This window comes from Rhinolophus sinicus, linkage group LG15, assembly GCF_036562045.2.
Source record: "Rhinolophus sinicus isolate RSC01 linkage group LG15, ASM3656204v1, whole genome shotgun sequence".
In the NCBI taxonomy this organism is placed as follows: Eukaryota; Metazoa; Chordata; class Mammalia; order Chiroptera; family Rhinolophidae; genus Rhinolophus; species Rhinolophus sinicus.
This window is the reverse complement of record NC_133764.1, coordinates 25174968-25189478: the sequence shown is the minus strand read 5'-3', so window position 1 is coordinate 25189478 and position 14511 is coordinate 25174968. Positions and strand designations below refer to the sequence as shown.

At 35.7% G+C, this 14511-nt stretch overlaps 2 protein-coding genes across 8 annotated transcripts in view; one reads left to right on the top strand and one right to left on the bottom strand.

Moving 5' to 3' along the window:
- The window catches only part of RPS6KB1 (ribosomal protein S6 kinase B1), a 71933-nt gene that overhangs the window by 33781 nt on the left and 23641 nt on the right, over positions 1–14511 (top strand). For all 3 annotated transcript variants that reach the window (XM_074320399.1, XM_074320396.1, XM_074320397.1), the window contains exon 15: positions 12634–13224. In XM_074320399.1, coding sequence (XP_074176500.1) covers positions 12634–13224 — 591 coding nt within the window. The remainder of the gene's footprint in view (positions 1–12633; positions 13225–14511) is intronic.
- On the bottom strand, positions 2511–13210 carry RNFT1 (ring finger protein, transmembrane 1). Of its 5 annotated transcripts, XM_019736365.2 has the most exons (10): positions 13076–13144; positions 12663–12756; positions 11236–11689; positions 10975–11051; positions 9763–9863; positions 8717–8870; positions 7921–8079; positions 7153–7218; positions 3997–4098; positions 2511–3373 (listed from the first exon to the last, which is right to left on the bottom strand). In XM_019736365.2, the coding sequence occupies exons 3-10, from the start codon at positions 11633–11635 to the stop codon at positions 3239–3241; spliced, it is 1194 nt and encodes a 397-aa protein (XP_019591924.1). In that variant the 5' UTR covers positions 11636–11689; positions 12663–12756; positions 13076–13144; the 3' UTR covers positions 2511–3238. The 5 variants fall into 5 exon arrangements, with proteins under 5 accessions (XP_019591924.1, XP_019591922.1, XP_019591920.1 ...); XM_019736363.2 differs by lacking the exon at positions 12663–12756 and having other exon boundaries at positions 13076–13210; XM_019736361.2 differs by lacking the exon at positions 12663–12756 and having other exon boundaries at positions 12970–13109.

Genomic DNA, 14511 nt, shown 5'->3' with positions numbered 1-14511 from the left:
GCTGCCTTATTAGGAGTGCTATGAGGGTAACACCTTTTCTGCTTTTCATCTTGTATTTAGTTTACTGTATTAAGTATTTGATTTCGGATTGAATGACTGTAAATAGAAATTAAATGCAAATTTGAATGAACATAGAAGTGATTTTTTTTTATTAGATAGGAAGAGATAACTATCAGATGCACAAATGGTTTCAATAATTTTTTTCATTAACATGCCAGTTGTGTTCAGGTTCTCATATTTAATAAACTACGGTTGATCCTTGAAGAAAATAGGTTTGAACTGCATTTGTCCACTTATGCACAGAATTTTTTTCAATAAATACATATCTGCAGATGTGAAGGGCCAACTGTAGAGTCAAAAGTTATATGCAGATTTTCAAGTAATGTCTCACTACAGGAGATGTGATTAAAAAAATATGGTTAATGTTTAAGTAAAATTATTACAGTAAAAGACACATTGCCATTAACCCCTTTCAAACTACTCTCCCTCACTTCAAACGCACTTATCCCATCGTTCTTGCCACTTTCTGAAGCAGTTCTGGAAGTCCTCTTTCATGAGTCTTTAGTTGCGCTGTTGTGGTTGCTGATGTCCTGAATCATTTTGACTTTCGGGAAGAGCTAGAAGGTGTACGGTACCAGAGCTGGTGAATAAGGTGGATGAGGACACACTAATATTTTTATTTGACAGAAATTGCCGTATACCAGAAGTGATGTGTGACAGAGCATTGTCATGATGGAGGATGATTTACGGCACACTTTACAACACACCTCTCAATCATAGATCACACCTGACTGACTGCACCAAACAAGCTGAAACTTGTCACACAGATACTAAGGTTCAACATGCTGCTTCCCATATTGAAGATCCCTGCCTTTCTGTTGGATAGCACTCAGCAGCATTCACCGTATTTTGTGATCACAACGGAAAGGCTCCATGTCACACATGGCTTCTGGTGTATGGCAATTTCTATCAAAAACATTACAGTGTGTCCTCATTCACCTTATTCACTGGATCTGGCACCATGTGATGTCTGGCTCTTCCTGAAAGTCAAAAGGATTCAGGACATTGAGGCAGCCATAACAGTGCAACTGAAGACACTCATGAAAGAGGACTTTGAGAACTGCTTCGGAAAGTGGCAAGAACGATGGAATAAGTGTTTGAAACAAGGGGGAATATTTTGAGGGAGATTAATGGCAATGTGTCTTTTACTGTAATAATTTTATTTAAACACTCACCGTATTGTTTGATGACATCTCATGTCTAGCGTAAGATGGGTAAAGTTTTGTATAGGCCACTTCTTATTTATGAGGCAGTTCTATCACACTTGCCAAGATGATTTCTCTATAGAAGTTCTCAAATTGACTTGACTTTTTTTAATAAAACATAGTAGCAACTCTTAGTGCTGATGAAACAGTCTTTCAGGTGTGATATACAGAGAATAAATGGGTTTTTGAGTCCCTGTTCCTGTTTTTGAGGTGAAGGAATAGAAGTAATGTTTCCAGTTCATCAGCATTGTTATTGGATGGCATGGCTCTTCTATTACATTTTCCCGCATTAAATTTATATATGAACTGCTTCCTTGTTCATTTAAAAAAACCCAAAAAACACCACTATCCCCCAGTGACTTCCTTTGTTATTAAATCATATTAAGAATCAAAGCTAACCCTATAGCCATAGGGTAAGTAGATATAATAAGTGGGTATTACAACCCATGTAGTAAGATGCTGTTCTTGTGTTTTTCACAAGAAGTCAGTTCATCTGTCTTTCATACCCAAATTCGAGTCCCAAATTGCCTTTCTCACCTGTCCCTTGCTGTATACCTAAATAACAACTATTAGCTTTACCACAAAGTCAGGAAGGTGACACAAGGCCAGATAAGCTTGTTTCAATATTTGCAATGGTTCTCCAAGTAGATAACAGTTAAATACATCATCACTGAATGAACAGAAACAGGTATACTTACAACCTGGCAGTACTTACCTGAGGAAAAAAGTTACAGGCTTTCTAACATTCTAATTCCAATTTGGGGACCATATAGGCATGAAAGTGACTTAACCTGTAGCTGGTTGGTCATTCTCCTTACTAATCTATATGCTGGTTTAGCCTTTGTCTTATCAACACTACAAGTTTGTTTTCTACCTCTACCTCCTACTTCTTCCCACTATGTCTTCCTTGTATACAAACTGATAGATGATAATAGAGAAAATGGGTAGAGGCCCTGTGCTCCAAACTTAGATATAAGCAACGCTTCAGACTTCTGTTATAGATCTTGTTTCCCCCTTAGAGGTTTCAAGGGGAAAGTGCCTCATTCCCTTTCCCACCACAGTGCACAAATACTCAGAGGCCAACAAACCACACTAAGGCTTTAGGTTGCCTCTGGGTGCATGCTTTAATCTCCTAAGTAATGGTGATTCAAAATTTCTGGAGAAGACTAGTTATGTAAGGGGAATTATTTTCTAAGATTTGAGTTTGTCTTGTTACACTATTCAAATCATCAGTGAAGCCAGTTATTATCTGTATCAATTATTTTAATAGTTACTTCAAGACAGTACATGGCACTATACAGGAAGCAAGAGCATGAACATTAAAGTTGATGGCAGGATTGTATGTATGAGGTTCATAAACAAAATGAATTTAAATCATCTATTCTCACTGATTACTAATAATACTACAGAGAAGAACACAGTATTAAAATATATCATCCTCAGTTAATCTTCACTTAGAAAATCTGATTGTTATAGGTAAAATATAGCATTTAGAACTTTCATTTAAAAATACAAATTTTATGAAAATTTTAAGAATTTTTAGAATGGGAATTATAAAAGTCAAGCTAAAGAAAATTCTACTTTCAGATAATGTGTATCTTAAAACATGAAAAATATTCTTTAGTCTGGAAACATTGTCAGGAAAGAATACCTGAGTTCCTCTAAGATCTACTCATTCTAGTTATCCAATTGCTGTTTTGGTAACATTAACAAGAAAACACACAATTTAACACTGCAATCACCTGTCAAATAATTAGGATAGAATAAATGTTCATATGCATCAGGTTGAACATTACTTACATATTTTTTAAAACATAGGGTTCTTTCATTTAATATTTTAAGTCTTATGACAATATTCTAAAACTATTTGGAAACATTTTCTTCTAGCCCTGAAAATCCATTCTAATGTCTTTATCAATACTCACTGTAACCAAATACAATCAGTGTTTTGTGGCCTTAATAGTTTATACAACTTAATATATTTGAAGGTGTGATGAAGTAGCTCCATCTTTCCATTTGTTTATATGGTCTGAAATCACAGTTCTGCACAGTGGACATGTTTTCTCTCTGTTAAACCATAAGGTAATGCACTCTTCACAAAATATATGCTGTAAGAGAATTAAGAACTACATTTTATTCTTGATAACATTTTCATTTTAAATTCATCACTTTGTAAACAATCATACTCTTCAGAGCTAAAAGGGATTTTGGAGAGCACTAATCCCTTCGTTTTACAAATGAGAAAATGAGAGAGGATGACATTCAAGAACGCAATGGTCTTAGGGGCAGAGCCTAGTTCTTTTGAATGTACTATCCATTTAATCACTTTTAATCAAACATAAGCTATCCCTAGGTGATAACTTGAAGATCAAGTATAATGATTCATCCTCTGCCATAAAGTATAGGAAAGGGCCTTACACAATTCAGTAACAAATGCTGATATTCTAAAAGACTAGTATCCAGTTATTAAAAATAGCCTGTTTTCCAATCACATTGGTAACTAGTTTGCCATTTGAATTATTTTTCCCCTTCATAAACACTTCTCTGCATGAAAACCATTAGAACATAAGGAGCAAGATTTAGCATATCTACCAAACCCCTAATCACAAATTACTAGTATGTGCCTTGAATACTTTCTGTTAAACACTGTCATTTTTTTTTCCCTTATAATAGGTGAGATTTGCAAATGACAGAAAAGTGTTGTATTTAAGTTGCTCAAAAATATAATTACCTGACAGATGAGAAGAATTGGCTTTTGAAATTCAGCTTGACATATTGAACAAATATCATCCACATCTGAACACTGTCTCTTGCTGGCAGTCACTCCGTAACTCTGTGAAGATAAGAAGTTTTGTTTATCTACAAATTTCTTTCCTGTTCTTCCAGTATGGAGGTGATGCTGTATTTCTCAAATCTCTCTGGAACTACCCTGTTTACCCGAAAAGAAGACCTAGCCGGACCATCAGCTCTAATGCATCTTTTGGAGCAAAAATTAATGTAAGACCTGGTATTATATTATATTACATTAATTATATCTGGTCTTATAGTGAAATAAGACCGGGTCGTATATTAATTTTTGCTCCAAAAGACGCATTAGATCTGATGGTCCAGGTAGGTCTTCTTTTTGGGGAAACACGGTAGGCATTTGAAAACTCTCCCAAAGGATACAAACATTTCAAAGCTCAACTATGTATGCAGAACCACGTCTTGATGGACTGAATCAAAGTGAACTCATTAATACATAATAGAATCTTGAAAGATTTTTAGATTCACTGGATTCCCCAAAAATGACAGTGCTCTAAATTCACTGATTCAATACTGGCTTAAGAGATTAAGTAATCTGAACTATAATTAAGTCTATATTAATGTATCAGGTGACCCTGTATTGCCAAATTGAGCCCACTTATTTATGGCAGTGGTTCAAAAAAGTCAATCCAGAGCTTGGCTGACTGAATATAACTCGTGGAGATATTGCTTTAAAAATAGATTTCTGTGCTCCATGCTGGAGATTGATTCAATAGGTCCAGACATACTGGGATGTGACAACAGGAATCTGTAATTTTTGAAAGCTCTGCAGGTGAATTCAATGTGAAGGTGTGGGGACCACCAAACAAAGTCCTGCCACTAAGTCTAAAAATAATTTTAATTATCAGTTATCACAAAAGAGCATTTAGTTCAGGAAAGAATAAAATTTTATAAAAACTGTAATTGCAAAATGTCACTTAGGTAGAGATACTGTCAAAATTAACTGGCTGAACAATACAATTCTTTGAATTTCCTTTTCTTCTAAGGTGTTAAAAATGTTTCTGATTTCTTCAAGATCTTAATAACTTCCTCACAATTCAGCAGAATTTAGTTACTTACTAGATGTGACAAAATATTACAAATGAGATCAGCTTTCTGTAGAAATGACTGGGAAAAGGTGGCTGAAGAGAAGTGAGAACATGGTAATGAGAGCAAGGCATGACTTGATTCAAGAACCTGAAGCTATGACCTAACTTGTATGAAATTGTACTAAATATTGAGAGTTAACAAAATCAAACACACTCAAAAAGGATAAAAATTTTAAAAACTAAGATTTTTTCAAGTTACAGATGGATGATGACCTTAGTTCCAATTCCCCTTCAGTAAACTCTCATTTAGCAGAGTATACTGCAAATAGTTGTGCTGACAAGCTTTTAAAATAGCACTCTTGACTGGCATTTTGCAGACTCCCTTCAACTGAAGGTTTATCTTGGTGGCGATTGCCATTTCCCTGGCAAAGTTAAGTAACATGAGTGACTCAGGGATAAATCAGAGTATCGATGACTGATTGTTTCTCTGTGCCTCACAGAGAAGGAATATCAAGCTATTGCAACATAAGCCTTACTAAATTATGGTAAAATGGCTGATACATAATGAATAAACTTGATCAAAGCTGAACTCTCAATTATATTGTGTCTTGTCTAAATAAACAACTCTGAATAGTATGTAGCAAAACTTGTTACTACATTACTAACTTTATTTTAGGGAAAGGGTGCCTTGGCCAGTTAGTGTGGTCTACTTTGTAGATATAATGCTTTTTTCTCCCCAACATACTTGACTAGATTGGCATTCTTTTAAATCAGATCCCGAGTCCCAACCAAATAATTGTTCAAGTAATGAATTGACTGCAAAACTGAGGCTCAAACTCTGAAATCTGGTGACCATATCTAAGTACTGAGAACCTTTGAGGCTACTACCGTATTTTGCCGTGTGTAATGTGCACTTTTTTGCCCAAATTTGTGAGGGAAAAATAAGGATGCGCATTATACATGGGTAGTACTAACTCCATATCTATATAAATGTTTTTAATTCTTTTATTTATGCGTATGAGTTAAAAGTGTAACTCTAGAAATCAATAATGATATCCATATGCAAAATAATACCCTGGAATATGATACTAGGTATTGTTAACTTATGACGAACTTGTAAGCGACAACGAGTTCTTGGCCTTATAGGATGCATAAATATCATACATTTGTTAATGGTACATAAAATTTCTTGTACCTTGTGTCCTTGTGTTTTGTAATTATTTGTTACATAAAATTTCTTGTACCATAACATGTTAAAAAATAAGTGCTACAATTCCTTTATAATACAAAAAAACAAGTACCTAAATGTAAACAAATAAACATTTGAATTAAAAAATTAAAACTAAAGATTTTTTCCCTGAAAGTTGGGGCCAAAAACGTGGGTGCGCGCATTATACGTGGGAGCACATTATACACGGAAAGATACGGTAAATAGCAAATGAGCCTATGACATCCTTTCTCTGCAATTTGTAACATCAGTAGAATAACGTAAGTTTATAATTGACATTGGAGTCTCAATTTATTGTTAAATTCCATGCTGTGAACTTAATTGTGAACACAGAATTGAGCATTGGTGGGGAAATTTTTCCAGTAAGAAAATTTCAAGGGTCATTATTTTGGTAATGAACTTTTCCATATACACAATGAATTACAGTGGAAGTGCTTTCATAGAAGCTGAATAAGGAGTTAATGTAACTACACAAAGCCACCATCTGTGGATTAAAAAAGGAAGAACAAAAGTTCATGACAAGATTTTTAAGGGAATGTTTATAAAACCTTAAGACTGTCAAGTGATTTTAAGGGGTAAGAGGCACATTCAAATACATAAGCACTGCATTAACTATCAGGTGGCTGTTAATGTGTAGGTCAAGAAATTGATAACAGATAAAACTCCTAAATCATTCTCATAGCCCCAAGTGCCAAAGTACTAGGAAAAAAAAACCCACAAAAATGTAATTATGAAATCCACACTAGTGAAACTGCTGAGTTAAATTCTTATAATGAAGAAAAAAAGGTTAAAAGTGTTTCCTCTTAACAGATTAAAAAATACTTACGGGTCGTATAAAAAACATTTGCAAAACCCGTCTGAAAGTTCTTAGATGTCCAAAAAAGTCCAAAAGCTAAAAGAGGAAATAAATAAGAGGTAATTCATTAATTCAAAGAGCTTTATCTGCTAACCCCAGAGATCAAAGCTTAAGTCCCATAATATCAAATACAGATATTAAATTAATGCTCATTGCATAGCACAGCTAATCATTTCAATCTAAATATATTTAAAATCCAATTATGGAATATTTTACTCAATTTATAGATTTCAGCCACTCTTAACCAAAAAAAGTATGTATGAATACCCAGAATTACAATTTGGTCAAGACAAATAGAAAGTTAACTATGTAACAGACAAGGCAATTCTACCTGGTTCACATGTTTTTAACATAATTAGATTTTAAAGTTTCATAAAGTAATTAAGTTCAGGGAAGCAGGCATAGAGGAAACAGGATAAGATACCCCACTAGTTTGAGAATTATGTGTATGACAGATGCTACTGTTGCAGATGGGTATGTTCTATTCACCCTGTCCCCCTGGTTTAGAAAATCCATGCTATATGTGGAAGTCCACTCTGCCAAGAAAATTTGAGAACCACTGGATTAAGGTAAAGATATGTATTTCCACTTCTCCATTTCTAAGTAGATACAGAACCTACTATTACTTCAAACTAGTGATATGACGATAAACTAAAAGTTAAAGAGAAAAGTAGTATGTAAACTCTGTAATCATTGTATGAGTCATTATGCAATGACAAGATTTATAATGTTACCTACTTTTAGTATGAGGTAGAGTAAAGCCAGCAATATCCCAAGACTCCATCTAGTTACATTACCAAAGTCCCCATAGCTTATAAGGTAACGAAACCAAACTGGTATGGGAACAAAAGTTCGGTAATACTGACATAATTCTTCTAAAAGCATATACCAGTAACCCTAAAAAGGGAGGAAAAATATAACAAATTAAGCTACCCAAGCTTCTTATATACATATCACAAACACTTCATATTGGACTGAACATCATGAGAATATGGCACAATCACAGATACCTATAAAATTCATCTCCATGACAGTTGTTAAGACACAACCTCAACCTGGTTCTCACATAATCACTGAGTGGTTTGTTTTCGAATAATTTTTAAAGAATGACAGTGAAAATGTTTTATGTATACAAGTAAAACTTATGTATGTTTTTACTGATTAGAAAAATTTATATTAGTTTTTATTGAATATGGTAAAAACACTGAATAATAGCATACAGTTATCAATTATGAATTGATAATGCCCTGAAGGAGAGCAGAAGTTCAAATCTAAATAATACTTTTCCACGTATGATGTGGGGACTGATTTTTAGGTGATTCTGAAGCAAATATAATTCTGATTTTATTGGAATAGATTAATATTTAGGTTCAAGTCTGAGGAAATGGTTGCCAGTCTGAGATAACATAGATAATTAAAATTAGGTTATTTAGCAAAGTGAAAAATTATAAATGAAGGAATTATTTAAATGAAGACTAAATAGAATTAACGTGGTTTGTTAACATCGTTCCAATAAAACATGTTAGTTTCTTACCTTGGATTTAAAAGGCATGATGAAAGAAGGCACCAATAAAATAAGGCATTTTAAGCCCATGAAGAGGAATTTCAGAATGAAGTCTGTAATTCCAACAATCCAAAGTACTTCCCAGAAGCTTGAATGGTCCAAAGCAGGATTTAAAAAAATTAAGCTACCAAGAGAAAAACATCAAAACTTACCAGAACAACATACAATAATAAAGAATTCATAGGGGTTTTTAATTTGCTACTGAATATTTTAATTTGATGTGTAAATGTATGAATTTGGAAAATGTTAAGAGTTCACATAAACAAAATGGAAGATCATTTTGCTTATTTTAAAGAGACTTTTAAAATGTTTTAATTTCAAATCTTTCCTCCATAGAATAGAAAAAAGGACAGTCTTCCTAGCTTGTCATGGTTGATACCTTTTTTAGCCTATAATCTGAAAAATTCACTAATTTTAGATATCTGCCATTTTCTCAACCAACTCCCAATCCAATCTGAGTGGTACTGGCTCCACCTACAAACTGTATCACAGATTGTCCATATCTCTCCAACTCTACTGAAACCAAGACTTAAAATTATCTGATTAAAGCCAAAAATTAAGAACACTTCTATCTAACATGGAAACTTATCAACTACTGTCCTGTAGCAAGTCTTATCCTTACTTCCAGAAACAAAGATCAAGTGTTCTTACCACACAATGTATACCTATATCAAAACATCATGTGGTACAACTTTGAAGTATATATTTTTATTTGTCAAAAAATAATAAAAATCAAAAAACAAAGACTACCAACAACAACCTAAAAGTACTTAATAACTACTAATTTATGTAAGTAAAAATTTAAGTGTCAGAAATATTTATTGAGCACCTGCTATGAGCCAAAGCACTGGGTATACAAATCTGAATAAGTCACTCAGAGCTTACAATCTTGGAAGGAGATGGATAGGTAAAAATTGAACTCTAACAATAAATATACACAAGTAAGATATATGCAAAGTGCTATGGAATACATGATTGCATAAAAAATGTGATTGTGTACTTGGACCTCTAATTACCTGTAATAAAGTGACTGAGAATGAAAGGTGTAATATAAAAGAACAGAAGATCCTGCTAAGAATACCAGTAACCAAGCACACTGAATCTTTGAGCACCTTTCCTGAAAAATAAACAATTTTACGATTTGTTACTTTGAATTATGCCAGAATTTTAAATATCATTAAACTAAATATTGTACTTTAATGACTAGTTTATTAGCTTAGAATGTTTTAAGATGACTAATCTTATTAAAAATAATAGAATATCTGTCAAATTGTACATCACCACACTATTTTATATATCTTTAGTGAACAAAATAGAACTCATTTTTAAACAAATTTTAAAATACATGTTTCTTCATTGTATAAAAACATTACCTATGTTTCAAAAAAGCCAAATCTACAAGCTGACGTAAAGGACCCACCCGAATGTAAACTTTACTTCTGCAGTTCCCTATTTTTGCCTGACAAAACAGAATTTTTAAAAATGCATTTAAGTTATCAGGATTTATAAGTATACTTTTTAAATTCTCAGACATTCCATAAGAATTTAATATGATTTGTTTTTTAAAATAAAGTTTTAATTACTAATTTCATTAAAAGTTTTACTATAATAGTTTTAAACTCTGAATTAAATTTTTATGGTTTGATAGCTTCTAACTACAAATTTCCAGGTCAGAATGCATGATGCTTTACACAGATACTGCTCTTTAAAGTTGCTTGAAGGTGAAATTTTATAAACTAATTCTACTTTTCCCAATAATTTATATGAATAGGACTCATAAGTTATGGAAAAACTTCTTGTCCTTAATTTTCTTTAACTATGAGAGATAAAAACCTCAATATCCATTTACTCAATATACCTTTTGTTTAACTTTTAAATTTTACAGTGTAACTAAAACAGCTAATGTTTTTAATGATTATATTACTTGTTATAGTTAAACTAATAAAACATGAAGGCGCTTGACAAATCAGATCAAATAGTGCTTTCTAAACCTTTTAATCCTATTTTTTCGTTTTCTATCAGGAACCCAACATACAATGAAAATAAGGTGAAATAATTCAGCATTAGGACAGATAATTTATTCCAGGTCATTTAGATAACAATGTATCATGGATGTTACAATATATTTAAATTTGCCAAAGAAAACTCTTAATTCCTATTTCTCTCAAAAATGAGTATATAATCTACAGAGAAACATTTAGTAATTTTTAGTTGTTTATTATACTTACTCTTAGAAAAACCTGATTTACAATGCTTTTGTTTGCATACATAAAAGTTGTAAGCAGCCCAATTCCAACAGAAATTCCTGTTAGAAAATAAGTTCCAATTAATTGAAAGAAAAAAACAACAACACAATGAAATGAATTTAAAGGAAACACAATCTTAAAAGCAGAAAATAAGTAACTGAAATACATAGTTTAGATTTCCAATAAAAAATAAAATTTACTGAATTTAGCAATGAAACAATTCAGTATTTTATTATAACCTACCTGTTATATGCTGCATAACAAGTTTGACACCCAGAATCAAAATATATGGAAGGCTTTTTTGCAGCCACTTAAAGAGATATCGGAATTCTGAGAAGGAGCTACTATTATGATCTCCAGACTCCATGGCAGTATCATCAGGCTGCCTTGCTTCGTTGTGGGAGTGAATCCGTGAGCGACTATGTACACATCCATGGGTACAGCTATGGACCCCTGACCTTATATTTCTGGAGCTTGGATTTTCAGCACATTCTTTAGGTATGGAGTTTATCTGGATATGCACATCTCCAGAATGAAGACAAGAACTTTCTGTCAATCTTGTATGGACACATTGGGAGGCTGAGGCATCTTCACTGCCTGCAGCTCCTGGAGGACTGTGCAGTTGGCTATAGTTGGCTTGCATGACCCTTGAATAATTTCTTGTGATCCAGATTTCTTTGCTCCAGGGCTCTGTCTCCTAAAAATCAAAGAGCAGAAAATAGATTCTATGTGAACAGTTAAATACAAGCAATATATTGCTCACTAGCAATCTTTTATTCACTAAAGGAGATGCTGATAATCATACTAGATGAATTATGTTCAGGCTATATCAGTTGTTACTAGACTCCTCCTTTACTTAATGCAGAGGGTCTGCTGTCCTACACAAACTATCCTTTAGGGAACATCTTCTACAAAAGGAGTTGAGCTTCAAATGCCTCCAGTTTTCTAATGAGAGAAGGAATCAGCAAAATAGTCAAACTATGGGTGACCATTAGATGGGAATAATGTACAAGTACTCATTCACATTTGAATACTTCAATACATTCACTCTGCCCAACTGGAGCAGTTTCATCTCTACATTTCATAAGAATCATGTGTTTTAATGCTTGGAAAGGCTAGGAAAATAATTAAATCTTAATGTCTTATTCAGTATCATCATGGAGAACTAATAAACATTTCACTTAGGTGACCTATAAATTTCGTTTTATGCTGAAATAGCTTTCCCAAAGTTACTAAAAAGGCTTCCAGTGATCAATACCAAGAGTATTACCTCCCCCCCCAAAAAAAAAAAAAAGTATTACCCAAATACTTTTAATAGGGAGACTTGGGGAGTCACCACGTAATTGCTAGGTGCCTCTTTGGTTTGAATAAGGATAGTTATACAGTATGCCCAATAAAAATGCTACCGTGGTGGGTGTGTGGGTGTGTGTGCATGTGTGTTGCAGGAAAGAGGACACTGGCAGGGAAGGATCCCTAAATGACCAGTGTGGGCAGGCGTCGATAGTTGGAATCCCAGCTCACAAAACGCAGAGCCTTATCCCAGCCTGCCTTTTCTGTAGGAGGAAGCTAGGGTTAATGTCAGGGGAAGTTCTGTGTCATTCTAGTTCATTTCTAGGTTTGAAATTTTTTTTTTTTTTTCAGTTACAGTACGGCGGTTTGGTTTTTAGTACCTTTCACCAAAAGCTTTCACCGATGCTCGGATGCCACGGGTACTACTTACTTCGTTAAACCTCTGAAAACCGAGGTTGGGCGCAACTGTCTTTTCTATCAAAACAAAACAAAACAAAACATAGAACCCTCGCACTTTCCTGCCTGCACGAGCAATAAGGGGAAGAAAAAAGGAAGGAAGAAAAGTAAACGAAAACACTTCCGGAATCCCCAGGACAGAATTTTCCACCCACGTTCGAGCTTCGAGTGCTTCAGTTATTCTCCCCAGAGCCCATTCGGCGGCCACCGCCCGCGCCCCCCTGGCCTGACCTCTCATGACGATGAACAGACGGAGCCGGGGGCAGTGATTGCACAAGGAGCGGGAAACGCGGCCTCTCGGCCCTCAGTCAGGGCCATCACCTCTAAAACACACTACCTGCAGTTCCGGCCCAGCTCGGAGGCGATGGTGGTGCTGGTGCTGGTGCTGGTGGTGGTGGTGGCGGCGGCGGCGACGCGCGCGCTCCCCGGACGTCCTCACGCGCGCGTGTCCGCCCCTGCGCGACGCGTTGAGGGACAGGCTGCGATGTGGGTGCCCGAGGGGCGCGAGACCGCGTGGGGGGATTGGCTGTGGGGAGGTGTGGGCTGCGCCTGAGACGGCCTGCACAGGTCAGCAGTAAGCAAAACCGCCGACACGTATGTGCGTCTATATGTGTAATCCACCACACGTCTCAGCGGTCTGGACATTTTGAAGTTAAAAATGTTTTGACTTCGAGAACCTGCCCTCAAAGGAGGAGCCTGATGTCGGGAACTGTCCTAGTCCCGCCCCCGGCTCGTTCCTCAGGATTCAGGGCACGGGTCCCGGGCTCCTCCCCTCTAGAGGCTCCGGATCTCCCCGGCCTCGCTTCGCGGTCGCCTCCCGTGACCCGAGTTGGAGGAGCCACGTTGGCAAGGGTTTCTGCGCGTCTCTGGAAAAGGGGGGCCGGGCGGAGCGACAGCGTTAGGGTTTCCGCGTTGGGTTTCGCGAGCTTAACTCCTGCCCTAGTTGTGGCTGGGCGGTGAAGTTTGAACAGAACTGCGTTTTCGTTCCAGTCCAAAAGTTGCACTATATGCACTAGACCCTGTCAAACGCTGAAGGGAGTTCAGAAGCATAAAGAAGTGAGGGAGAGTTTAGGTAGGGGATGGAAGTAGAAGTGAGATTTTAAAAGCCTTGTCTTGTACGGGATATAGGGAACTTTGTACTGTCTTCACTATAATTCTGTTAACCGAAATCCGTTCTAAAACAAAAGGCTTATTAAGAAAAAGCTTACGCAAAAGAAACAGTAAACCCTGCCTCTTTCCTCTCCCGCCAAAATATTCTTTAAATGATAAATGTAGTCCATGAGTCTCTCCCATCCCCCACAACCAATAGCCTTTCCATTTTGAACCCCAAGCTTTATACCGTTAGTTTATAGAAATTCACGTTAAGTAAATAACTTGATAGTCTTTCTACAATTCTTGAAATTAAATATTTCATGCCATATGGGCTTAGTTAACTTAGGCGAGGAGTGAGGACTTCAGTCTTTCCTCACTAGAGAGGATAAATTTGCGTACATATACACACGTTATGAGTTGAATATCTGGTGGAAAGTGTGCTACTTTGTCTTTTTATTGGTCACTACCTGAGTTAAAACCATTCACAATAACTTTGCCCAAGTTAGCTTGCTGGCTCTTTGAGGCTCCGGAACCGTGAAAGTGTGTGTACCTTAATTTCTCCTACATTAAAGCTGAATCCACAGTTTAACCTCGGTTATCCACTTTGAGACTGTGCTTAAATCATTATTAGTTCTATTACCAAACTACTTCCCTTGGTTGGAAAGCCCCCCACCCTGGCCC